Source organism: Myotis nattereri (assembly GCF_964212035.1).
Source record: "Myotis nattereri genome assembly, chromosome: Y".
NCBI classification, from domain to species: domain Eukaryota; kingdom Metazoa; phylum Chordata; class Mammalia; order Chiroptera; family Vespertilionidae; genus Myotis; species Myotis nattereri.
The window spans coordinates 1,345,377-1,372,577 of record NC_138094.1 but is presented as its reverse complement, the minus strand read 5'-3'; the positions used below and the strand labels follow the sequence as shown (position 1 = coordinate 1,372,577).

The following is a 27,201-nucleotide window of genomic DNA, read 5'->3' as shown; positions in this document are numbered from 1 at the left end:
CATCTCCTCTCCAATCTGGGAATTCCCTCTTGCAATCCAGGACTGCTGGCTCCTAACCACTCGCCTGCCTGCCTGATTGCCCCTAACCCCTCTGCCTGCCGGTCTGATCACCCCTAAAGGATCCTCTGCCTGACTGATAGGACCTAACTTCTCCCCTGCGACCTGATGCCTCTAACTGCACGCCTGTTGTCCTGATTGCCTCTATCTACTATCCTGCTGGCCTGATCGCCCCTAATTGCCTCTGCCTCTGCCTCTGCCCCTGCACCCAGGAACCAGGCTTCCCTGCTCCAGCTGGAAACAGGCACCTGGGTCCAGGGCCAGCTTTGCCACACCTGGTTTCAGGCACCCCGCACCCAGGGTGGCTTCTCCTGGGCCCACCTTTGTCAGGAAGGACATCCAGAAGATCGTCTGGAAGACATTATTAGTATAGATAGTAATTGCTCTACTTGTTCATTTTTGTTTTAAAGATACATACATGTCGCTATAACCTATGTTTAGGATTCATTCAAACACAAATACAAAGACCTTAAGTACAGGGAAGGATTAATGGGATTATGCTGAAAATTACTTGGAAAAGAATCAATGACTCTCTCCTGAAATGAATACATTAAACATTTTTTTGAACTTTATAGTGAGGGATGCCTGTGTCTGTAATTGAATACTCTTTCTCTTTTTTAAGAGTAGGGAGAAGGCTGTGTGTTGAGGTTTATTGGATGCAATTCTCCATGATATTAACACTTCTAAGCCAGCATGATTCTTTGGATGAGAGGCTATGGGTAGATGTAAAGTGTGGGCTGATGAATGAGGAATATTTAAGAATTTAAGGGTGGGTTTACCGAGGTCTTTGATATTTCACCCTTTTAGCGGGGGGTGGGGGGGTGGGCAAGCTTACACCAGAACTTCCATTGAATTTGGGTTGACCAGATGTCCGAAAATGAAAAGAATTTGCGACCGCACCCTCCATAAAAAATTCCTGTCCCCGCGTTGGGGATTTCAAACCAGCGTGTTGGAGATGGGCACTTTTATTCTTTCCAAGGAACTTAGAAATTTGCCTGATTCTGGGTATTTCTATGCACTGTGGTTCAGGTTGTGAATATTGGGGAGGCAATTTGATTTTTTTCTTTTTTTTTCAAATATATTTGTATTGATTTGAGAGAGGAAAGGAGAGGAAGAGAGTTAGGAACATCCATGATGAGAGAATCATGGATCGGCTGACTCCTGCACATCCCTCCCTGGGATGAAGCCCACAACCTGGGCATGTACCCTTGACCGGGAATCAAAACAAGTACCCTTCAGGTCGAAGGCTGACACTCTACCCACTGAGCCAAACCGGCCAAGGACAATTTGACTTTTTCAAAGGGTGGAAACGCCTTGAAGCATCTCAGCATTCACGTCACAGTGGGAATTACAACTCACCTCCCCACTCTTTCCACATTGTTCCAGTAAATACAGACTCTGACTAATAATGAATTTTGTAGGTAAACAGAATGTTTGTAAAATAATCCTAGGAACTAATTTTAGAAGATATAAACTCTGACCTTCCCAGTTCTGGGAGATATGGCGACCTTCAACCTTAGAACCAGGTGGACAAAGTCTAGAATGACGCACACTGGATGGTCACCTGACCACTTGCAAGATACTTATCAGATTGGATTGTGCCTGTGGGCATGTAGAGAACATTTCAAGCCCTGCCCCCTGACCTCTTTGCTCTGTTTGGTCTCTCCCTCCATATTAAAGCCACTGCCTGCACTGAGATGTGCAGATGTGATTTGGGAAAAGCTTCCCCCATCTTCTCAGGTTGCCGGCACCTGAATAAACCTCTTTCATTCCTCACAACCACCTGTCTCCCGGGACTGATTTCTGGGGTGTGAGTCAGGGGTACCTTGTTTTTCTGGACACATTCCTGGTACATGGAATCCTGGGAATATGGGTATCATGGTCATGTTCTTGCTTCTGCAGTTGACAGGTAGAAGCAGAGGCTGGTCCCAGAGGAAAGGAGCTACCACGGTGCTTTGTCTTTAGAGCAAGAAGAACAGGTAAGAAAAAGGTGGATGGGAGGAGGAGGAGGAAGGATTGGGGATGGAGTCTGATCTGAGGGAGGAATTTGGACTTTGTGGACTGAAGTGTGTTTAGCAACAAAACCATACAGCTCTTGCCAAGAGCATGGCTGAGGTTTGGGGAAGGGAGAGATCCTTCTATGAGTGATGTTACCAGACCTCAGGAATCCGACTTGCTGTTTCACCTGTCACTTGCTTCCTGTTTGCCTGAAAAGCTATCAGAGGTATCTGTCTGTCCCTGAATATTTTGGTCTTGCCTCTCTCACCAGCAACTGAGAACCAAGACCACTGTTAAAAAGTCCACCTGGATGCAGATGTTAGCTTTGATCCTCTGCCAGCTGTTAACGGTAAACCATATTATTTGCATGGAGTGGGTTGTTCTATGGTTTGTGAGTTCCTCTGAGATGATGATAAAGAAGGTGGTGTTGTCAGGACAAAAAGAAAAGTTGAACCAACTACAAAGTTTAATTAAGAAAAAAAGAAAAGAAAAGAAAAGAAATAAAAAGAGCCTGGCTGTCATGGCTCAGTTGTTTAACTTAAACCTAGGAACCAGTAGATGTCGATTTGATTCCCAGTCATGGCACATGCCCGGGTTACACTCTTGATCCCAAGTAGGGGGCAAGAAGGAGGCAAACAATCCTTGATTTTCTGTCATCATTGAACTATTTTTCTCTTTCTCTCCCTCTCCCTTTCTCTCAGAATTCAGTAAGACTATATAAAAATTAAAGAATAGTCATGGCACAATTAAGTAGAGCCTTGAGTCAAATCAATATAATAAAAGGCTAATGTGCAAATCAAAACACAGCAGAATGACTGGTCGTTATGACACACACTGACTACTGGGGGAAGATACTCATGGCAGGAGCTGTCAACTGGTGGTCAGTGCACTCCCAAAGGGGGAGCACTACTCAGCCAAAAGCCAGGCTCACAGCTGCCGAGCACAGGGGGGTTGTGGGACCCTCCATGGGAGCACTAAAGCGGGCCTAAGCCTTCAGTTGGACATCCCTCAAGGGGTCCCGGACTGGGAGAGGTTGAAGGGTTGACTGAGGGACTCCCTTGAGTGCGTAAATTTCGTGCACTGAGCCTCTAGTAATATTACAACATCTGTGAACGGTGTCAGTTGGGTATGAGATTAATTGCATGATTTCTAAGTACATTATATAATGTCTAATCATTGGGGTTTGCCCCTGAAATGAACCTAATGTTCTATGTTCACTCATTTAAAAAAAGTTTTTAAAATTCCATAGGACCATGTTACCTTTATAGAGTCATATTTTACATTAAGTACGTTTTTTACAGGTTTTTTGAGAAGAGAGATCTAAAACTAAAAAGAAAGAAAAGTTGAGATTCATAAATTTGCAAAATAAACCAAAGGCAACCACAAACACAACCATAAAAACCATAAAGATAAAAAGCCGAGGTAATATGCGTTTGGAGATCTGATTCCCCTGTCTTTCAATACCAGAACCGAAGTAGCGAGAGGTTCTCAGAAGCTGTGGCTCTTGCTCCTTGGACCACGGAGGGGTCATGGCCGAGCTCCCGTCGAAGGTGCACCTCACCTCGCACCCCATCTGCCTGAGGATACATCAGCCCTCGGTGTACCAGGATGAGAAGCAGCGCACGTGGCTGCATCTCGTCTTGGAGACAAGAGGTGTCCTGCAAGTACGGTTGCGCCAGGAAGACATCCCCAGTTGGCATATCGCACTCACCACCAGCCCGCTGTCCTCGAGCACCATGCCTTTGCTGTGGACGCGCCAACCTGGCAGCCAGTACCTGGACTGCCTGCGCCGGTTCTGGCGCATCGTGCACCACATCAAGGAGAATGGCGTGGAGGAAATGATCCTTGAGTTGATGGAAGACTCGTTGGACACCTGATGGGGTCCCTGGCTCTTGTCAACCTGAGCCCCAGTACTGTTGGTCTGACGGTGGGACATGTATAGATCTGTTCACCTTCTTAATAAGCTCTGTTGTTCTATTTGCCACCCCCTGGGTGGGAGGGCACCTTGATCTCACTCTCTCACTCTCTTTCTTTCTTCTTCTTCTTCTTCTTCTTCTTCTTCTTCTTCTTCTTCTTCTTCTTCTTCTTCTTCTTCTTCTTCTTCTCCTTCTTCTCCTTCTCTCTCTCTCTCTCTCTCTCTCTCTCTCTCTCTCTCTTCTCTCTCTCTCGTCTCTCTCTGTCTCTCTCTCTCTCTCTCAAATCAATAAAAGCATTTTGAGCCAATGTGATGTTTCTCAGTGGTTGAGGGACGACCTATGAACCCGGAGGTCACGGTTCGATTCCCGGTTAGGGCACACGCCATAATTAACCAATGAGCCCTAGCTTGGTTGGCTCAGTGGACAGAGGGTTGGACTGTGGACTCTGGAAGGTCCCAGGTTCAATTCTGGTCAAGGGCACATTCTCTGATTGTGGGCTCAATCCCCAGTAGGAGAAGTGTAGGAGGCACCCGATGAATGATTCTCTCTCATCATTGATGTTTCTCGCTCCCTTCCTGTATGAAATAAATCTGATATAATAAAAGCCTAATATGCTAAGTGTCCAGTCGACCAGTCGTCTGTTCAACCAATCAAAGCATAATATGCAAATGATATGCTAAGGTTTTCAACTGGTCACTATGACATGCATTGACCACCAGGGACAAGACATTCAGACTGGTAGGTCATCTTGCTGCTGTGGTCTGGCTGATCGGGACTGAGTGTGATGGGTGGACTTGCCCTGGAGCCCTCCTGTGGTCCCTTCCCAGCTGGCCAACCTCCCACCTCCCATCCCGGCCTCGATCTTGCACCAGTGTGGTTCCTAGGCTTCGCCTGCACCGTCTCCCAATCCGGGACCCCTTGGGGGTTGTCAGAGAGCCGGTTTCACCCTAATTCCGCAGGCCAGGCAGAGGGACCCCAATGGTGACCGAATTCGTGCACCGGGCCTCTCATAAAAATATTTTTAAAGAACACACCAATTTTTCGATTTACATGGGCGATGAAATTGGGAACCAGTTCCTAAGACCTCTCGTTCGCCTTCCAAGAATATGAACAGGAATTTAAGCTCAGATTCCGCAAATACAGAGACTGCCCACAGTATATATATTTCATCACGTTGGTGATTACCTCCGAGGGAGCTTCCATTTCCATTAGAAAAAAGCCCGCGATTTCAAATAAAGGGGAAGTCGTGTTAATTGTGTGTATAATTTTTCTCCCATAATTTTTCCACTCGTAGAACCGATTTGTTCTCATTGTGTGTGGAGTTTCTTGCCCCAATAACCCTTGAAATTTTTAATTCTCATCTTCTCCGAAAAGTTTACATTTGTTTTTTTGTTTGTTTGTTTGATTTTACCGGTAATTTTTATGCATTTGAAGTGGATTTCACATCCTTGTTGGGTTTTGGGGGTCTGACCCATGACTGGCCTTTTTTAAGGAGGGTAATGTATAATTTCAGATTATCACACACTCTCCCCCCGTCCCCCATGTCTTCAAAGAAATGAAAGCATCGTTTTCTCTACTTCCCTTCAGAAAAAGTTCTGGTTTTATGTGTGTGTATGTGTGTGTTTTTAATAAATATGTTTTATGGATTTCAGAGAGGGAGGGGGAAGGAGAGAGAGAGAAACATCAGTGATGAGAGAGAACCATGGATTGGCTGTGTCCTGCATGCCACCTACTGGGGATCGAGCCCACAACTCAGGCATGTGCCTGACCGGGTAAAGAACCTGTGACCTCCTGGTTCATAGGTCGACGCTCAAACACTGAGCCACACCAGCTGGGCATCATATTTATTTTTTTTACTTTATTTTTATTGTTTTCATTACTACTGATGCCCCCATTTTCCCTCTCTTATCCCACCTCCACCATGTCCTCCCCTTCTCCTGTCGCCATCACCACAATGTTGACTGTGTCTATGGGTTACGCATATATGTTCTCTGCCTTTTGACCAGTGTCCCAAAGTATTAAAAACCCATGCACTTAGTTGGCATTTGATATTTATGAATATCCCCTAAAACATCTATTATGTGGAAGTATATGTAGGAAGTCATATATAATGTCCAACTACCGCTTTGTGAATTGTAAAAATAGCAAATACTTTATTAAAAGCACATTGTGATGACGGAGTCTAGAAGAGAAGAAAATCCACCGTAGACAATCATTTCAGTACTAGAGGTCCGGTGCATGAAACTCCTCCACGGGGGCTGAGGAGGGGAGGGTCCCTCAGGCCTTCTCGATTCTGACATCCCTCTTGCAATCCAGGACTGCTGGCGCCTAACTGCTCTCCTGCCTGCCTTATCGCCCCTAACCACTTCTGCCTGACTGCCTGATCACCCCTAAGTGTTCCTCTGCCTGCCTGATCACCCCTAACTGCTCCCCTGCGACCTGATGCTTCTAACTCCTCCCCTGTTGGCCCGATTACCTCTATCTGCTCTCCTGCTGGCCTGATCACCCCTAATTGCCTCTGCCTCGGCCCCTGCACCTAGGACCCAGGCTTCCCTATGCCAGCTGACCACAGGCAACTGGGACCAGGGCCAGCTTTGCCACACCTGGTTTCAAGCAGCCTGGACACAGGGTGGCTTCTCCTGGGACCATCTTTGTCAGGAAGGACATCCAGAAGATCGTCTGGAAGACATCATGTCTAATTAGCATATTACCCCTTTCTTAATATAGATAGTCATTGCTCTACTTGTTCTTTATTATTTTAAAAATTCATACATGTTGCTATAACCTATGGTTAGGATTCATTCAAATGCAAATACAAAGACCTTAAGTTCAGGGAAGGATAAACGTGATTATACTGAAAATTACTTGGAAAAGAATCAATGACTCTCTCCTGAAATGAATACATTAAATTTTTTTGAACTTTATAGTCAGGGATGCCTGTGTCTGTCATTGAACACTCTTTGTCTTTTTTAAGAGTAGGGAGAAGGCTGTGTGTTGAGGTTTATTGGATGCAATTCTCCATGATATTAACACTTCTAAGCCCGCATGGTTCTTCGGATAAGAAGCTATGGATAGATGTCAAGTGTGGGCTGATGAATGAGGAATATTTAAGAATTTAAGGGTGGGCTTACCCAGCTGTTTGATATCTCACCCTTGGGGCGGGGGAGGCTTACATCAAAACTTCCATTGGAATTGGGTTGACCAGATGTCCGAAAATGAAAAGAATTTCTGACCGCACCCTCCATGAAAAATTCCTGTCCCCGCTGGGGATTTGAAACCAGTGTGTTGGAGACGGGCACTTTTATTCTTTCCAAGTAACTTAGACATTTGCCTGATTCTGGGTATTTCTGTGCACTTCGGTTCAGTTTGTGAATATTGGGGAGGCAATTTGATTTGTTTCTTTTTTTTCAAATATATTTTTATTGATTTCAGAGAGAAGGGAGATGGAGAGAGTTAGAAACATCCATGATGAGAGAATCATGGATCGGCTGCCTCCGGCATGTCCCTCTCTAGGGATAAGGCCCATAACCTGGGCATGTGCCCTTGACCAGGAATAGAAACCAGGACCCTTTAGGTTGAAGACCATGACACTATCCACTGAGCCAAACTGGCCAGGGCCAATTTGACTTTTTCAAATGTGGAAACACCTTGAAGCTTCTCAGCTTTCATGTCACAGTGGGAATTACAACTAACCTCCCCATTCTTTCCTCATTGTTCCTGTAAATACAGACCCAGACTAATAATGAAGCTTGTAGGTAAACAGCATGTTTGTATAAGAATCCAAGGAACTAATTTTAGAAGATATGAACTCTGACCTTCCCAGTTCTGGGAGATTTGCTGACCTTCATCATTAGAACCAGGAGGACAAAGTGTCGGATGACGCACCTTGGACCGACACATGACCATTTGCAACATCCTTATCAGATTGGACTGTACTGTCGACACCTAGAGAACTTCTCAAGCCCCGCCCCATGACCTCGTTTCTCTGTTTGGCCTCTCCCTCCTTATAAAAGCCTCTACCTGCAGTGAGATGTTCAGATGGTTTTGGGATGAGCTTCCCCCATGTTCTCTGATTGCTGGCACCTGAATAAACCTCTTTCCTTCCTCACCACCACCTAGCTTCCGGGAATGGTTTCTGGGGTGTGAGTCAGGGAAACCTTGTGTTTTCTGGACACATTCCTGATGCACGGACTCTCTGGAACAAGTGTATCATGGCCATTTTCTTTTTTCTGCAGGTGACAGGGGGAAGCAGATACCGGTCACAGTGGAAAGGAGCAAAAAACGTTGCTTTGCCTTCACAGCAAGAAGAACAGGTAAGAAAAAGATGGATGGGCGGAGGAGAAGGAAGGATTGGGGATGGAGTCTGATCTGAGGAAGGAATTTGGACTTTGTGTACTGAAGTGAGTTTAGCAGCAAAACCATACAGCTCTTGCCAAGAGCATGGCAGAGGTTTGGGGAAGGGAGAGGTCATTCTATAAGTGATGTTATGAGACCTCAGGAATCCAACTTGCTGTTTCACCTGTCACTTGCTTCCTGTTTGCACAATCAGCTATTCCAGGTATCTGTCTGTCCCTGAATATTTTCGTCTTGCCTCTCTCAACAGTACTTGAGAAGCAAGACGGCTGTTAAGAAGCCCACCTGGATGCAGACGTTAGCTTTGTTTCTCTGCCAGCTGTTAAAGGTAAAGCATATTCTTTGCACGAGGAGGGTTGTTCTATGGTTTGTGAGTTCCCTCTGAGATGATCAGAAAGAAGGTGGTGTTGTCAGGAGAAAAAGATAAGTTGAACCAACTACAAAGTTTAATTAAGAAAAAAGTAAAGAAAGGTAAAGAATAGAAAAGAATAGGAAAAAAAAGAAAAGAAATAAAGAGCCCGGCTGGCATGGCACAGTTTTTTAGCTTAAACCTAGGATCCAGGAGATGTCGATTTGATTCCCAGCCATGGCACATGCCCAGGTTACAATCTTGATCCCCAGTAGGGGGCATGCAGGAGGCAACCCATCCATGATTCTCTGTCATCATTGACCTTTCTCTTTCTCTCCCTCTCCCTTTCCCTCTGAAATCAGTAAAACTATATAAAAAAGAGAGAATAGTCATGGCACAGTAATGTAGAGCCTTGAGTCTATCCTATATAATATAAGGCTAATACGCAAATAGAAAAATGGAAGAATGACTGGCCGTTATGACACGCACTGATCGCCGGGGGCAGATATTCATGGCAGGAGCTGTCCACTGCTGCTCAGTGCTCTCCCAAAGGGGGACCTACACTCAGCCTAAAGGCAGGCTCACAGCGACTGAGTACAGGATTTGGTGGGAGCATCCCTGGCAGAACTAAAGCGGACCTAAGCCGTCAGTTGGACATCCCTCAAGGGGTCCTGATTCCCAGAGGCCACAGGGCTGATTGCGGGAAGCCCACCCCAAGTGCATAAATTTTGTGCACTGAGCCTCTAGTAATATTATAATAACTGTGTATGGTGTCAGATGGGTATGAGATTAATTCCATGATTTCTTAGTCCATTATATAATGTCTAACCATTGGGGTGTACCCCTGAAATGAACCTAAGGTTCTATGTTAGCTGTCATTGAAAAAACATTTTTAAAATTTCATAGAGTCATATTTTACATTAAGTACGTTTTGGACAGGTTGTACAAGAAGAGAGATTTAAAACTAAAAAGAAAGAAGAGTTGATATTTATAAATTTGCAAAATGAAACAAAGGCAACCACAAACACAACCGTAAAAACCATAAAGATAAAAGCCGAGGTAAAATGCATTTGGAGACCCTATCCCCTGTCTTTTGATACCAGGACCGAAGTAGCGAGAGGCTCTGAGAAGCTGTGGCTGTTGCTCCTTGGACCACGGAGGGGTCATGGCTGAGCTCCCTTCGAAGGAGTACCTCTACTCACACCCTATCTGCCTGAGGCGTGGGCTCTCGGTGTATGAGGACGAGAACCAACGCACGTGGCTGCCACTCCTCTTGGACATACGAGGTGTCCGGCAAGTCCGGTTGCGCCAGAAAGACCTCCCCAGGGGGCATTACTTACTCAGCACCAGTCCTCTGACCTTGAGCACCTTGCCTTGGATGTGGACGCTCCACCCTGTAGGCCAGTACGTGGACCCTATGTTCCAATTCTGGCGCATCGTGCACCACGTCAAGGAGAATGGCGTGGAGGAAATGACGCTTGAGCTGATGAAAGACTCGTAGGACATGTGATGGGGTCCCTGGCTCTTGTCAACCTGAGCCCCAGTCCTGCTGACCTGCTGGTTGGAAGTGTATAGTTCTGTTCTCCTTTTTAATAAGCTCTGTTGTTCTATCTGCCACCCCCTGGGTGCGAGGGCACATTGATCTCTCTCTCTCTCTCTCTCTCTCTCTCTCTCTCTCTCTCTCTCTTCTTCTTATTCTTATTCTTCTTGTTGTTCTTGCTCTTGTTCTTCTTCTTTTCTCTTGCTCTTCTTCTTCTTCTCCTTCTCTCTCTCTCTCTCTCTCTCTCTCTCTCTCTCTCTCTCTCTCTCTGTCTCTCTTCCTCTCTCTCAAATCAATAAAAGCATTAGGAGCCAATCTGGTGTTTCTCAGTGGTTGAGGGACGACCTATGAACCCAGAGGTCAAGGTTCGATGCCTGGTCAGAGCTCAGACAAGAATTAACCAATGAGCCCTACCTTGTTTGGCTCAGTGGATAGAGGTTTGGACTGTGGACTCTGGAAGGCCCCAGGTTCGATTTTGGTCATGGGCACATGCTCTGGTTGTGGGCTCGATCCCCAATAGGGGTCTTTCAGGAGGCATCGGAGGTATGATTCTCTCTCATCATTGATGTTTGTCTCTCCCTCCTGTATGAAATCAATCCTATATAATAAAAGCCTAATATGCAAAGTGTCCAGTTGACCGGTCATCTGTTCAACCAATCAAACCATAATATGTAAATGATATACTAAGGTTGCACAACTGCTCGCTGTGACATGCATTGACCACCAGGGACAAGACATTCAGACTGGTAGGTCAGCTTGCTAGGATCCGGCTGATCAGGACTGAGTGAGACATGCTGGACACACCCTGGAGCACTCCCACGGTACCTCCCCAGATGGACAACCTCTCATGTCCCTCCCCAGACCTAATGGGACACCAGGTGGATGCCTTTGCCTGGCCCGGGCTTTCTCATAATCTGGGACCCCTCGGGAGATGTCAGAGAGCCAGTTTCAGCCAGGCCGAGGCACCCCACTGGTGCACTATTTCGTGCACCGTTCCTCTTGTAAAAATATATTAAACGGAGAAAGAAAAAGAAAAAGGTCCTTAAACTTGAAAATAGTAGCCCAGCCCCGGTAGACAAGGCTCGAAGACCTCACTGGAAATAGTTTTCATTTAAATGACCAGCGTTCTCATAGTTTGATCTCCTGAGGTTCGTCAAACCATACTACAATCTCCAAACAAGGAATAAATGTTTGGGGAATTACGGGTGTTTTATGCTGATCAACTCTTTCCTTTGAGGAATTACGAGGGTTGCCAGGCTCGTCTCCTGAAGTCTCGAACCTGCTCTCTGTGTGGCTTTAACCTCTAGCTCTGGATGCATTTGGGTTTTTAGTTGTGTTTAGCACTAAACAGCCCCAAACAAGCCCAGCGATCACAAAATTCATCTAGGAACACACCAGAGAGGGGCGGCTTGAGTGGGAGCTGGAGGGAGCCCCAGAAGTCAATTTCAGGACATCCATGGTTTCATTGAAGAGATCACTGACTGCTGATTAAATTCTCCTCTTGCAGGAAAGTGTTTGCAAATGCACATTGAGACCTGTAAGGCTGAGGACTGGAGAGGGTAAGGAATGTGTTTCTAAGGTGTGTTTCTCATATTCAAAATATTGCACTTCTGGCCCGGCTGGCGTGTCTCAGTGGTTGAGCGTCCACCTCTTAACAAGAAGGTCATTGTTCGATTCCCGCTCAAGGGCACATGTCCGGGTTGCGGGCTCAATCGACTGAATGGGGTTGGGGGATGCGGCCGATCTGTGATTCTCTCTCATCATGGATGTTTCTCTCCCTCTTGCTTTTCCTTCCTCTCTGAGTCAATAAAAACATTAAAAAAATATTAAGCAAGTGTTGCATTCAGATTAAATGCACATTGCTTTAAAATAGTTTATTTTTTTTGTTTAACAGACCAGGTGGGTAGTCATTTAAAGATGACCTAGCGCCCGAGATAGTTTGCTCAGTGGATAGAGAATTGGCCTATTTTTTCAAATATATTTTTATTGATTTCAAAGAGAAAGGGAGAGGTAGAGAGTTAGAAATAACCATGATGAGAGAATCATGGATCGGATGCCTCCTGCAAGTCCCTCACTGTGGATCAAGCCCACACCTGAGCATGTGCCCATGACCGGGAATCGAACCCGGGACCCTTAAGTTCAAAGGCTGACATCGATCCACTGAGCCAAACCGGAAAGGGCCTGTTTGACTTTTTCAAAGGGTGGAAACGCCTTGAAGAAAAACGAAGCATCTCAGCATTCATGTCACATTAATTACATGAAATCATTTAATTCATGGGAATTACAACTCACCTCCCAATTCTTTCCACATTGTTTCTGTAAATACAGACTCTGAATAATAAAGAAGCCTGTAGGTAAACAGCATGTTTTTGTAAGAATCCTAGGAACTCATTTTAGAAGATATGAAGTCTGACCTTCCCAGTTCTGGGAGATTTTCTAACCTTCAACCTTAGAAACAGGATGACAAAGTCTGGAATGACGCACACTGGACAATCACCTGACCACTTGCAAGATCCTTATCAGATTGGACTGTGCCTGTGGGCATGTAGAGAACTTCTCAAGCCCTGCCCCCTGACCTCGTTGCTCTGTTTGGCCTCTCCCTCCTTATAAAAGCCTCTGCCTGCACTGAGATGTGCAGATGGGTTTTGAGACGAGCTTCCCCCATCTTCTCAGGTTGCCGCACCTGAATAAACCTATTTCCTTCCTCACCACCTCCTGTCTCATGGGACTGGTTTCTGGGGTGTGAGTCAGGGAACCTTGTTTTTTCTGGACACATTCCTGGTACATGGACTTCTGAGAATATGTGTATCGTGGTCATGTTCTTTCTTCTGCAGGTGACAGGGGGAAGCAGAGACTGGTCACAGAGGAAAGGAACGGTGTTTTGCCTTCAGAGCAAGAAGAACAGGTAAGAAAAAGGTGGATGGGAGGAGGGGGAGGAAGGATTGGGGGTGGAGTCTGATCTGAGGGAGGAATTTGGACTTTGTGGACTGAAGTGAGTTTAGCAACAAAACCATACAGCTCTTGCCAAGAGCATGGCTGAGGTTTGGGGAAGGGAGCGATCATTCTATAAGTGATGTTATGAGACCTCAGGAATCCTACTTGCTGTTTCAACTGTCTCATTGCGTTGTATTTACCTGATTAGCTATCCCAGGTAAATGTCTTTCCCTAAATATTTTGTTCTTGCCTATCTCACCAGCACTTGAAAAGCAAGACCGCTGTTAAGAAGCCCACCTGGACGGAGATGTTAACTTTGTGCCTCTGCCAGCTGTTAAAGGTAAAGGATATTATTTCCATATTATTTACATGGGGTGGCTTGTTCTATGGTTTTGAGTTCCCTCTTAGATGATCAGAAAGAAGGTGGTGGTGTCAGGACAAAAAGAAGAGTGGAACCAACTACAAAGCTTAATTAAGAAAAAAAGAAAAGGAAAGGAAAGGAAAGAAAAGAGCCCGGCTGGCATGGCTCAGTTTTTAGCTTAAACCAAGGACCTGGAGATGTGGATTTGATTCCCAGCCATGGCACATGCCCAGGTTACAGTCTTGATCCCCAGTAGGGGGCATGCAGGAGGCACCCAATCCGTGATTCTCTGTCATCATTGATCTTTCTTTCTCTCCCTCTCCCTTTCTCTCTGAAATCAGTAAAACTATATGTAAAAGACGAAAGAATAGTCATGGCACAGTAAAGTAGAGCATTGAGTCTATGCAATCATATATAATAAAAAGCCTATATGCAAATCGACCAAACAGCGGAATGACTAGTCGCTATGACACCCACTGACAACCGGGGGCAGATGCTCATGAGAAGAGCTGTCCACTGGTGGTGGGTGCACTCCCACAGAGGGAGCATCGTTCATCCAAAGGCCAGGCTCACAGGTGCCGACCGCAGTGGGGTGGTGGGAGCCTCCATGGCAGCACTATAGCGGGCCTAAACTGTCAGCTGTACATCCCTCAAAGTGTTCCTGGACTGGGAGAGGCTGAAGGGTTGACGGAGCGAACCCCTGAGTGCATAAATTTTGTGCACTGAGACTCTAGTATTATTATAATAACTGTGTATGGTGTCAGATGGGTATGGGATTAATTCCATGATTTCTTAGTCCATTATATAATGTCTAATCATTGGGGTGTACCCCTGAAATGAAACTAAGATGGTATGTTAATTGTCATTTAAAAAGTGTTTTTAAAATTCCATAGGACCATGTTACCTTCATAGAGTCATATTTTTCCTTAAGTATGTTTTTACTGGTTGTTCGAGAAGAGAGATCTAAAACTGAAAAGAAAGTAAACTTGAGATTTATAAATTTTCAAAATAAACCAAAGGCAACCACAAACACAACCGTAAAAACCATAAAGATAAATGCTGAGATAAAATGCGTTTGGGGACCCCATCCCCTGTCTTTGGATACCAGGACCGAAGTAGCGAGAGGCTCTGAGAAGCTGTGGCTGTTACTCTGTGGACCACGGACTGGTCATGGCCAAGCTCCCATCGATCGTGCACCTCACCTCCCACCCCAGCTACCTTAGTTTTCGTGGGCCCTCGGTTTATGAGGACGAGAATGAGCGCACATGGCTGCATATATTCACGGACATAGGAGATCACCTTTATGTACACTTGTGCCAGGTCGACTACCACAGTGAGCCTAACCGACTCCCCACCAGCCCACTGAACTCGAGCGACATGCCTTCCTACTGGACAATCCACCTTCAAAGCAAGTACGTGGACTCCATGGACCGATTTTGGCGCATCGTGCACCACATCAAGAAGGATGACATGGAGGAAATGATTCTTGAGCTGATGGAAGACTCTTAGGACATGTGATGGGGTCCCTGGCTCTTGACAACCAGAGCGCCAGTCTTGCTGACCAGCTGGTGGGACGTGTATAGTTCTGTTCACCTTTTTAATAAGCTCGATTATTCTACCTGCCCACCCCTCTGTGTGAGGGTACATTGATCTCTCTCTCTCTCTCTGTCTGTCTGTCTCTCTCTCTTTCTTCTTCTTGTTGTTCTTGTTGTTGTTGTTGTTGTTGTTGTTCTTCTTCTTCTTCTTCTTCTTCTTCTTCTTCTTCTACTGTTTCTCTCTCTCTCTCAATCTTTTTGTCTCTCTGTCTCTCTCACACTCTCTCAAATCAATAAAACCATTTTGAGCCAAGCTGGGGTTTCTCACTGGTTGAGGGACAAACTATGAAACTGGAGATCACGGTCCGTTCGTGGTCAGGGCACAGACAAGAATTAACCAATGAGTTCTAGCTTGTTTGGCTCAGTGGATAGAGGGTTGGACTGTGGACTCTGGAAGATCCCAGGATCGATTGTGGTCAAGGGCATATACTCAGGTTGTGCGCTCCATCCCTAGTAGGCGGCGTCGAGGAGGCACCCGATGTATGATTCTGTCTCATCATTGATGTTTCTCGTTCACTTCCTGTATGTAATCAATCCGATATAATAAAAGCCTTATATGCTAAGTGTCCAGTCAACCGGTCATCTGTTCAACCAATCAAAGCATAATATGCAAATCATATACTAAGGTTGGGCAACTGCTCACTATGACATGCATTGACCACCAGGGACAAGACATTCAGACTGGTAGGTCAGATTGCTGCTGGGGTGTGGCTGACTGGCACTGAGTGAGACGGGGTAGACACACCCTGTAGCCCTCCTATGGTCCTAACCCAGCTGACAAACCTCCCACATCCAACCCCGGCCGTGATCTTGCACCACTTGTATCCCTTGGCCTGACCTGTGCCCTCTCATAATCTGGGACCTCTCGGGGGATGTCAGAGAGCCACTTTTGGCCGATCCCTGTAGGCCAGGCCTAGGGACCACACTGGTGCATGAATTCGTGCACCGGGCCTCTAGTTAAAATATATTACACAGAGAAAGACAAAGAAAAAAACCTTAAGCCTGATAATATTACCCTACCCCCGGTAGACAAGGCACAAAGGCATCACTGGAAATAGTATTCATTTCAATGACCAGGGTTCTCATAGTTTGATCTCCTGAGGTTCATCAACCAATACTACCCTCTCCAAAAAAAGAACGAATGCTTGGGGGATTACGGGTGTTTTATGCTGATCATCTCTTTCCTTTGAGGAATTAGGAGGGATGCCAGGGCCCGTCTCCTGAAGCCTCGATCCTGCTCTGTGTATGGCTTTAGCATCTAGCTCTGGATGCATATGGGTTTTTTGTTGTGTTTAGCACTAAACAGACTCAAACAAAGCCCAGCGATCATAAAATTCATCTAGCATTGCACCAGAGATGGGCGCTGGAGGGGTAGCCAGGGGGAGCCCCAGAAATCAATTTCAGGGCATCCATGGTTGCATTAAAGAGATCACTGACTGATGATTAAAGTCTCCTCTTCCAGGAAAGTGTTTGGAAACTAACATTAAGACTTTTAAGGCTGAGGACTAGGGAGCGTGAGGGATGTGTTTCTCATATTCAAAATACTGCACTCCGGCCCAGCCAGCGTTGCTCAATGGTTGAGCGCTGACCTATCAAGAAGGAGGTCATGGTTTGATTACCGGTCTAGGGCACATGCCCTGGTTGCGTGCTGGATCCCCAGTATGGGCATGCGAGAGGCGGCCGATCCGTGAACTCTCTCATCATGGATGTTTCTCTCCCTCTCGCTTTTCCTTCCTCTCTGAGTCAATAAAAACATTTAAAAAATATTAAGCAAGCGTTGCATTCAGATTAAATGCACATTGTTTTAAAATAGTATTATATTTTTGGTTTAACATATCAGGTGGAGGGTCATTTAAAGTGGACCTAGCGCCCGAGCTGGTTTGGCTCAGTGGATAGAGCGTCTGCCTTTTTTGGTTTAAAATATATTTTTATTGATTTCAGAGAGGAAAGCAGAGGGAGAGAGTTAGAAACATCCGTGATGAGAGAATCATGGATTGGCCGCCTCCTGCAAGATTCTAAGTGGGGTTGAAGTCCACAACCTGGGCATTTGCCCTTGACCGGAAATCATCCTGGGACCCTTCAGTTCAAAGGCCGACACTCTATCCACTGGGCCAAACCTGCTAGGGCCTATTTGACATTTTCGAAGGGTGGAAACACCTTGAAGAAGAACGAAGCATCTCAGCATTCATGTCACAGTAATTACATGAATTCGTGTAATTTATGGGAATTACAACTCACCTCACCATTCTTTCCAAATTGCTCCTGTAAATGCTGGCTCTGACAAATAATGAACCTCGCAGATGAACAGCATGCTTGTATAAGAATCCTAGGAACTCATTTTAGAAGATATGAAGTCTGACCTTCCCAGTTCTGGGAGATTTGCTAACCTTCAACATTAGAACCAGGATGACAAAGTCTGGGAGGACGCACACTGGACCATCACCTGACCACTTGCAAGATCCTTATCAGATTGGACTGTGCCTGTGGGCATGTAGAGAACTTCTCAAGCCCTGCCCCCTGACCTCGTTGCCCTGTTTGGCCTCTCCCTCCTTATAAAAGCCTCTGCCTGCACTGAGATGTGCAGATGAGTTTGGGGACGAGCTTCCCCCATCTTCTCAGGTTGCCGCACCTGAATAAACCTCTTTCCTTCCTCACCAACTCCTGTCTCACTGGACTGGTTTCTGGGGTGTGAGTCAGTGGTAACTTGTTTTTCTGGACACATTCCTGGTACATGGACTTCTGAGAATATGTGTATCATGGTCATGTTCTTTCTTCTGCAGGTGACAGGGAAAGCAGAGACTGGTCACAGAGGAAAGGAACGGTGTTTTGCCTTCAGAGCAAGAAGAATAGGTAAGAAAAAGGTGGATGGGAGAAGGGATTGGGGATGGGGTCTCATCTGAGGGAGGAATTTGGACTTTGTGGACTGAAGTGAGTTTAGCAACAAAACCATACAGCTCTTGCCAAGAGCATGGCTGAGGTTTGGGGAAGGGAGCGATAATTCTATAAGTGATGTTATGAGACCTCAGGAATCCTACTTGCTGTTTCAACTGTCTCATTGCTTTGTGTTTGCCTGATCAGCTATCCCAGGTATATGTCTCTCCCTAAATATTTTGTTCTTGCCTCTGTCACCAGCACTTGAGAAGCAAGACCACTGTTAAGAAGCCCACCTGGACGCAGACATTAGGTTTGTTCCTCTGCCAGCTGTTAAAGGTAAAGCATATTATTTCCATATTATTTACATGGGGTGGTTTGTTCTATGGTTTTGAGTTCCCTCTTAGATGATCAGAAAGAAGGTGGTGATGTCAGGACAAAAGTAGAGTTGAACCAACTACAAAGCTTAATTAAGAAAAAAAGAAAAAGAAAGGAAAGAGCCCGGCTGGCATGGCTCAGTTTATTAGCTTAAACCAAGGACCTGGAGATGTCAATTCGATTCCCAGTCATGGCACATGCCCGGGTTACAGTCTTATCCCCAGTAGGGGGCATGCAGGAGGCAACCAAACTGTGATTCTCCCTCATCAGTGATCTTTCTTGCTCTCCCTCCCTTTCTCTCTGAAATCAGGAAAACTATACGTAAAAAACTAAAGAATTGTCATGGCACAGTAAAGTACAGCATTGAGTCACTGCAATGTATATAATAAAAGTCTACTATGCAAATCGACCAAACAGCAGAATAACTGGTCGCTATGACACGCAATGACCACCGGGGGCAGATACTCATGGCAGGAGCTGTCCACTGGTTGTCAGTGCGTTCCCACAGGTGGAGCACCGGTCAGCCCAAAGCCAGGCTCACAGCTGCCGAGCACAGTGGGGTAGTGGGAGCCTCCACGGCAGCACTAAAGCAGGCCTATGCCTTCAGGTGGACATCCCTCAAGGGGTCCCGGACTGGGAGAGGCTGCAGGGTTGGCTGAGGGACCCCCTTGAGTGCATAAATTTTGTGCACTGAGCCTCTAGTAATATTATACCATCGGTGTACGGTGTCAGATGGGTTTGAGATTAATTGCATGATTTCTTAGTCCATTATATAATGTCTAATCATTGGGGTGTACCCCTGAAATGAACCTAATTTTCTATGTTAACCCATTTAAAAAATGTTTTTAAAATTACATAGGACCATGTTACCTTCATAGAGTCATATTTTACATTAAGTACATTTTGAACAGGTTGTTCAAGAAGAGAGATCTAAAACTAAAGAGAAAGAAAAGTTGAGATTCAAAAATTTCCGAAATAAACCAAAGGCAACCACAAACACAACAGTAAAAACCATAAAGATAAAAGCCGAGGTAAAATGCGTTTGGAGACCCCATCTTCTGTCTTTCGATGCCAGGACCAAAGTAGCGAGAGGCTCTGAGAAGCTGTGGCTGTTGCTCCGTGGACCACGGAGGGGTCATGGCCGAGCTCCCCTTTATCGTGCACCTCATCTCACATCCCATGTACCTGAGTATTCGTGGGCCCTCGGTTTATGAGGACGAGAACCAGCGCACATGGCTGCATCACGTCATGGACACAGGAGGTCACATTCAAGTACAGTTGTGCCAGGTCGACTACCCCAGTGAGCATAATGGACACCCCACCAGCCCACTGACCTCGAGCACCATGCCTTCGTGGTGGACGATTCACCTTCACAGCAGGTATCTGGACTCCATGGACCGATTCTGGCGCATCGTGCACCACGTCAAGAAGGATGACATGGAGGAAATGATCCTTGAGCTGATGGACGACTCTTAGGACATGTGATGGGGTCTCTGGCTATTGTCAACCTGAGCCCCAGTCTTGCTGGCCCACTGGTGGGACGTGTATAGTTCTGTTCACCTTTTTAATAAGCTCAATTATTCTACCTGCCCCCCCACCTTGTGTGAGGGTACATTGATCTCTCTCTCTCTCTCTCTCTCTCTCTCTCTCTCTCTCTCTCTCTCTCCTCTCTCTCATTCTTGTTGTTGTTGTTGTTGTTGTTGTTCTTCTTCTTCTTCTTCTTCTTCTTCTTCTTCTTCTTCTTCTTCTACTGTTTCTCTCTCTCTATCTCTTTGTCTCTCTGTCTCTCTCACACTCTCTCAAATCAATAAAACCATTTTGAGCCAAGCTGGGGTTTCTCACTGGTTGAGGGATGACCTATATACCTGGAGGTCACGGTCCGTTTGTGGTCAGGGCACACACAAGAATTCACCAATGAGTCCTAGCTTGTTTGGCTCAGTGAATAGAGGGTTGGACTGTGGACTCTGGAAGGTCACAGGTTCGTTTCTGGTCAAGGGCATATGCTCAGGTTGTGCAATCCATCCCCAGTAGGTGGCGCAGAGGAGGCACCCTATGTATGATTCTGTCTCATCATTGATGTTTCTCACTCCCTTCCTGTATGAAATCAATTCGATATAATAAAAGCCTAATATGCTAAGTGTCCAGTTGACCGGTCATCTGTTCAACCAATCAAACCATAATATGCAAATGATATACTAAGATTGCTCAGCTGCTCGCTATGACATGCATTGACCACCAGGGACAAGACTTTATGACTGGTAGATCAGCTTGCTGCTGAGGTCTGGCTGATCGGGACTGAGTGAGACATGCTGGACACACCCAGGTGCCTTCGCATGGTCTCTCCCCAGCTGGCCTACCTCCCATGTCCATCCCCAGACCTAATGGGGCCTTGGCCGGTTTGGTGCCTTGGCCTGGCCTGTGCCCTCTCATAATCTGGGACCCGTCGGGGTATGTCAGAGAGACAGTTTAGGCTGATCCCCGCAGGCCAGGTCAAGGCACCGCACTTGTGCACGAATTCCCCCAAACATTTGTTCTTATTTTGGAGAGGGTATTATCGGTGGACGAACCTCAGGAGATCAAACAATGAGAACGCTGGTCATTGAAATGAAAACTATTTCCAGTGATGCCTTCGAGTCTTGTCTACCGGGGCTGGGCAAATATTTTCAGGCTTAAGTTCTTTTTCTTTGTCTTTCTCTGTTTAATATATTTTTACTAGAGGCCCAGGTTTCGGGCGCAATCACCAGCCGATCCGTGATTCTCTTTAATGACAACGTGGTTGTCCTGAAATTGATTTCTGAGGCTCCCTCCAGCTCTCCTTTCAGCCTCCTCTCGCTGGTGCTAAGGTAGATGAATGTTATGATCGCTGGGCTTTGTTTGGGACTGTTTAGTGCTAAACACAATTAAAAACCCAAATGCACACAGAGCTTGACCCTCAAGCCGTGATTCTCTCTCATCATGGATGTTTCTCTCACTCTTGATTTCCCTTCCTCTCTGAGTCAATAAAATCATTTAAAAAAATATTAGCAATGGTTGCATTCAGATGGCATGCACATTGTTTTAAAAGAGTTTATTATTTTTTTGGTTAAACATACCAGGTGGGTAGTCATTTAAAGACGACCTAGCGCCCGTGCTTTTTTGGCTCAGTGGATAGAGCGTAGGCCTGCGGACTGAACGGTCCTGGGTTCGATTCCACTCAAGGGCTCATGCCCGTGTTGCGGGCTCGATCCCCAGTGCGGGGCGTGTAGGAGGCAGCCGGTCCATGATTCTCTCTCATCATCACTGATGTTTCTATCTCTCTCTCTCTCTCTTCCTCTTATAAAAACATATATATCGTTTTTTTTATAAAAGAGCCCACACCTCGAGATCTCTCATGTGTCACACTGCAGACACTCTGTCCGTGACCCCTTTTGGCTCGATTACTTTGATGGCAGTATGAGGATGACATTTGAATTACGTTTTTTTCCTTCCCTTTTTTCTTTTTTGTTTTTATTATGCTTCTCCTAAATGCCAACAGGCAAATGTCTGACATTTCCATAAGATTCCATTCATCTTTCCTTCCTTATTGGGGAAGAGGTTGCCTCAGTTCAGGTCATTGAGATGGGAGCTGTTTTTAATTTTTTTTTTCAGAGAGGAATGGAGAGAGAGAAAAATCCATAATGAGAGAATCATGGATCAGCTGACTCCTGAACGTCCCTCACTGGGGATCAAGCCCAAAACCTGGGCATGTTCCGTTGACCTGGAATCGAACCCGGGATCCTTCAGTTCGCATGCTGACACTCTATCCACTGAGCCAAAACGGCCAGGGCAAATTTGACCTTTTTAAATGGGTAAAAATACTTGAAGAAGAATGAAGCATCTCAGCATTCATGTCACAGTGGGAATTACAATTCACCTCACCATTCTTTCCAAATTGCTCCGGTAAATGCTGGCTCTGACTAATAATGAACCTTGCAGATAAACAGCATGTTTGTATAAGAATCCTAGGAACTAATTTTAGAAGATATAAAGTCTGACCTTCCCAGTTCTGGGAGATTTGCTAACCTTCAACCTTATAAACAGGATGACAAAGTCTGGGATGAGGCGCACTGGACCATCACCTGACCACTTTGCAAGATCCTTATCAAATTGGACTGTGCCTGTGGGCATGTAGAGAACTTCTCAAGCCCCGCCCCCGGACCTCGTTGCTGTGCTTGGCCTCTCCCTCCTTATAAAAGCCTCTGCCTGCACTGAGCTGTGCAGTTGGTTTTGGGACGAGCTCCCCCCATCTTCTAAGGTTACCGGCACCTGAGTAAACCTCTTTCCTTCCTCACCACCACCTGTCTCCCGGGACTGGTTTCTGGGGTGTGAGTCAGGGGAACCTTGTGGTTGTTGATGTTGTCTTCTTCTTCTTCTTCTTCTTCTTCTTCTTCTTCTTCTTCTTCTTCTTCTTCTCCTCCTCCTCCTCCTCCTCCTCCTCATCCTCCTACTCCTCCTGTTTTCTCTCTCTCTGTGTCTCTTTGTCTCCCTGTATCTCTCTGTCTCTCTCCCTCTCTCTCAAATCAATAAAAGCATTTTGAGCCAAGCTGGTGTTTCTCATTGGTTCAGGGACAACCTATGAACCTGGAGGTCACTCTTCTATTCCTGGTCAAGGCACAGACAAGAATTGACCAATGAGCCCTAGCATGTTAGGCTCATTGGATAGAGGGTTGGACTGTGGACTCTGGAAGGTCCCAGGTTCGATTCTGGTCAAGGGAACAAGGTCTGGTTGTGGGCTCTATCCCCAGTAGGGGTTGTGCAGGAGGCACCTGATGTATGATTCTCTCTCATCATTGATGTTTTTCGCTCCGTTCCTGTATGAAATCAATCCTATATAATAAAAGCCTCATATGCTAAGTGTCAAGTCCACTGGTCATCTGTTCAACCAAGCAAAGCATAATATGCAAATGATAAACTGAGGTTGCTCAACTGCTCACTATGACAGACTTTGACCACCAGGGAGAAGACATTCAGATTCGTAGGGCAGCTTGCTTCTGGGGTCTCACTAATGGGGAATGAGTGAGACATGCTGGACACACCCTGGAGCCCTCCTACGGTCCTGACCCAGCTGGATAAACTCCCACATACCACCCGGGCCCCAATCGTGCACCTTTGGGATCCCTTGGCCTGGCCTGTGACCTCTCGTAATCTGGGACCCCTCGGGTGATGTCAGAGAGCCAGATGCGGCCGATCCCCGCAGGCCAGGCCTAGGGAACACACTTGTGCATGAATTCGTGCAACAGGCCTCTAGTAAAAATATATTAAAAAGAGTACATCAAAGAAAAAGACTTTAAACCGGAAAATATTAGCCCTTCCCCGGTAGACAAGACTAAAAGACATCACTGGAAATAGTTTTCATTTCAATGTCCAGGGTTCTCATTGTTTGATCTCCTGAGGTTCATCAACGAATACTACCCTCTCCAAAAAAAGAACGAATGTTTGGGGGATTACTTGCGTTTTATGCTGATCAACTCTTTCCTTTGAGGAATTACGAGGGATGCCAGGGCTCGTCTCCTGAAGGCTCGACCCGGCTCTATGAGTGGCTTTAGAGCCTAGCTCTGGATGCATTTGGATTTTTAATTGTGTTTATCACTAAACATCCCCAAACAAAGCCCAGTGATCATAAAATTTTTCTAGCATCGCACCCAAGAGAGGTGGAAGGAGGGGGGCCCTGGGTGAACCCCAGAAATCAATTTTAGGTCATCCATGGTTGCATTAAAGAGATCACTGACTGCTGATTAAATTCTCCTCCTGCACGAAAGTGTTGGCAAATGCACATTGAGACCTTTAAGGCTGAGGTCTGAGGAGCATGAAAGATGTGTTTCTAAGATGTGTTTCTCATATTCAAAATATTGCACTTCGGGCCCAGCCTGTGTGGTTCAGTGGCTGCGTGTGGACCTATCAACCAGGAGGTCAGGGTTTGATTCCCGGTCTAGGGCAGATGCCCAGGTTGCGGGCTCGATCCCCAGTAGGCGGCGTTGGGTTGCAGCCTAACTGTCATCATGGATGTTTCTCTCCCTCTCGCTTTCCCTTCCTCTCTGAGTCAAAAAAAACATTTAAAAAATATTAATAAAGTTTTGCATTCACAGTAAATGCACATTGTTTTAAAATAGTTTATTATTTTTTTGGTTTAACATACCAGGTGCATAGTGATTTAAAGTGGACCTTCAGCCTGTAATGGTTCGGCTCAGTGGATAGAGCGTCGCCCTTTTTCTCAAATACATTTTTATTGATTTCAGAGAGGAAGGGAGAGGGAGAGAATTAGAAACATCCATGATGAGAGAATCATGGATCGGCTGCCTCCCGCAAGTCCCTCACTGGGAATCAAGCCCACAACCTGGGCATGTGCCGTTGACTGGGAATAGAACCTGGGACCCTTCAGTTGGCAGGCCGACACTATCCACTGAACCAAACCAGCCTGGGACAATTTAAATTTTCAAAGGGCGCAAATGCCTTGAAGAAGATGTAAGCATCTTAGCATTCATGTTACAGTGGGAATTACAACTCATCTCCCCATTCTTTCCACATTGTTTGTGTAAACGCAGACTCTGACTAATAATGAAGCTTGTAGGTAAACAGCATGTTTGTATAAGAATCCTAGGAACTGTTTTTAGAAGATATAAACTCTGACCTTTCCAGTTCTGGGAGATTTGCTGACCTTCAACATTAGCACAAGGATGACAAAGTCTAGGATGACGCTCACTGGACCGTCACCTGACCACTTGCAAGATCCTTATCAGATTGGACTGTGCCTGTGGGCACGTAGAGAACTTCTCAAGCCCCAACCCCTGACCTTTTTGCTCTGTTTGGCCTCTCCCTCCTTATAAAAGCCTCTGCTTGCACTGAGATGTGCAGATGAGTTTTGGGACGAGCTTCCCCCATCTTCTCAGGTTGCCGGCACCTGAATAAACCTCTCCTTCCTCATCACCACATTTCTCACAGGACTGGTTTCTGGGGTGTGAGTCAGGGGAACCTTGTTTTTTCTGGACACATTCCTGATACATGGACTCCTTGGAACAGGTGTATCATGGCCATTTTCTTTCTTCTGCAGGTGACAGGGCGAAGCAGAGTCTGCTCACAGAGGAAAAGAGGGAAGAACGGTGGTTTGCCTTCAGAGCAAGAAGAACAAGTAAGAAAAAGATGGATGGGAGGAGGAGGAGGAGGAGGAGGAACTGGAAGGATTGGGGATGGAGTCTGATCTGAGGGAGGAATTTGGACTTTGTGGACTGAAGTGAGTTTAGCAGCAAAACCATACAGCTCTTGTCAAGAGCATGGCTGAGGTTTGGGTGAGGGAGAGATCATTCTATAAGTGATGTTATGAGACCACAGGAATCCTACTTGCTGTTTCACCTGTCTCCTTGCTTCCTGTTTGCCCGATCAGCTATCCCAGGTGTCTGTCTCTCCCTGAATGTTTTGGTCTTGCCTCTCTCACCAGCACCTGAGAAGCAAGACCTCTGTTAAGAAGCCCACCTGGACACAGACGTTAGCTTTGTTCCTCTGCCAGCTGTTCAAGGTAAAGAATATTATTTGCATGGGGTGGGTTGTTCTATGGTTTGTGACTTCCCTGTGAGATGATCAGAAAGAAGGTGGTGTTCAGGACAAAAAGAAAAGATGATCAAACAACAAAGTTTTAATTCTGCCTCAAACAGATTGTCAAACTGCAGCGGGAAGGCCGGGGAGGGTTGGGGGGCAGGAGGTAGGGGGGTAAGAGATCAACTAAAGGACTTGTATGCATGCATATAAGCATAACCAATGGATATAAGACACTGGGGCATAGGGGAGGCTGGGGGACTGTCTAGGGCGGGGTGATAAAATGGACACATATGTAATACCCTTTGTAATACTTTAAGCAATTAAAAAAAAAAGAAAAAATGTACAAAGAAGAAAAGAAAGAAATGAAAAGAGCCGGGCTGGCATGGCTCAGCTGTTTAGCTCAAACCTAGGAACCAGGATATGTCGATTCGATTCCAAGTCATGCCACATGCCCGGGTTACAGTCTTGATCCCCAGTAGGAGGTGTGCAGGAGGAAACCAATCGATGATTCTCTGTCATCATTGATCTTTTTTTCTCTTTCTCTCCCTCTCCTCTCTGAAATCAGTAGAACTATATGAAATAAAAGAAAGAATAATCATGGCACAGTAAAGATGAGCATTGAGTCCATGCAATCCTATATAATGAAAGGCCAATATGCAAATCGACCAAATGGCAGAACAAGTGGTAACTATGACACACACTGACCACCGGGAGCTGATGCTCATGTCAGGAGCTATCCACTGGTGGTTGGTGCACTCCCGCAGGGTGAGTACTGCTCAGCCAAAAGCAGGCTCACAACTTCCGAGCACAAGGGGTGGTGGGAGCCTCCAAGGCAGCACTAAAGCGGGCCTAAGCCGTCAGTTGGACATCACTCAAGGGTTCCTGGACTGGTAGAGGCTGCAGGATTGCCTAGGGAACCCCCCTGAGTCCATAAATTTTGTGCACTGATCCTCTAGTAATATGACTGTGTATGGTGTCAGATGGATATGAGATTAATTGCAGATTTCTTAGTCCATTACATAATGTCTAATCATTGGGGTGTACCCCTGAAATGAACCTAAGTTTGTATGTCAACTGTCATTTAAAAAATGTTTTAAAATTCCATGGGACCATGTTACTTTCACAGAGTCATATTTTACTTCAAGTACGTTTTATGTATTTTTCACTAGGAGAGATATCTAAATTTTAAAAGAAAGAAAAGTTGAGATTTATAAATTTGCATAATAAACCAAACGCAAGCACAAACATAACCATAAAAACCATAAAGATAAAAGCCAATGTAAAATGCGTTTGGAGACCCC

General features: G+C 45.8%; 4 protein-coding genes across 4 annotated transcripts; all 4 read left to right on the top strand.

The window, feature by feature from the left end:
• Positions 1 to 1,935: 1,935 nt before the first annotated feature.
• On the top strand, positions 1,936 to 3,932 carry LOC308512253 (protein p13 MTCP-1-like; the record flags this gene model as incomplete). Its single annotated transcript, XM_081082050.1, has 4 exons — positions 1,936 to 1,966; positions 2,023 to 2,036; positions 2,327 to 2,404; positions 3,606 to 3,932. The coding sequence occupies 4 exons, from the start codon at positions 1,936 to 1,938 to the stop codon at positions 3,930 to 3,932; spliced, it is 450 nt and encodes a 149-aa protein (XP_080938176.1).
• A 5,906-nt stretch (positions 3,933 to 9,838) lies between these two features.
• On the top strand, positions 9,839 to 10,174 carry LOC308512251 (T-cell leukemia/lymphoma protein 1A-like; the record flags this gene model as incomplete). The annotated part of the gene is made up of 1 exon (XM_081082049.1): positions 9,839 to 10,174. The coding sequence occupies one exon, from the start codon at positions 9,839 to 9,841 to the stop codon at positions 10,172 to 10,174; it is 336 nt and encodes a 111-aa protein (XP_080938175.1).
• Positions 10,175 to 14,678: 4,504 nt separating this feature from the next.
• Positions 14,679 to 15,017, top strand: LOC308512250 (T-cell leukemia/lymphoma protein 1A-like; the record flags this gene model as incomplete). The annotated part of the gene is made up of 1 exon (XM_081082048.1): positions 14,679 to 15,017. One exon carries the CDS (start codon positions 14,679 to 14,681, stop codon positions 15,015 to 15,017), a length of 339 nt encoding a protein of 112 aa, XP_080938174.1.
• A 4,472-nt stretch (positions 15,018 to 19,489) lies between these two features.
• On the top strand, positions 19,490 to 19,828 carry LOC308512249 (protein p13 MTCP-1-like; the record flags this gene model as incomplete). Its single annotated transcript, XM_081082047.1, has 1 exon — positions 19,490 to 19,828. The coding sequence occupies one exon, from the start codon at positions 19,490 to 19,492 to the stop codon at positions 19,826 to 19,828; it is 339 nt and encodes a 112-aa protein (XP_080938173.1).
• Between the last annotated feature and the right edge of the window lie 7,373 nt (positions 19,829 to 27,201).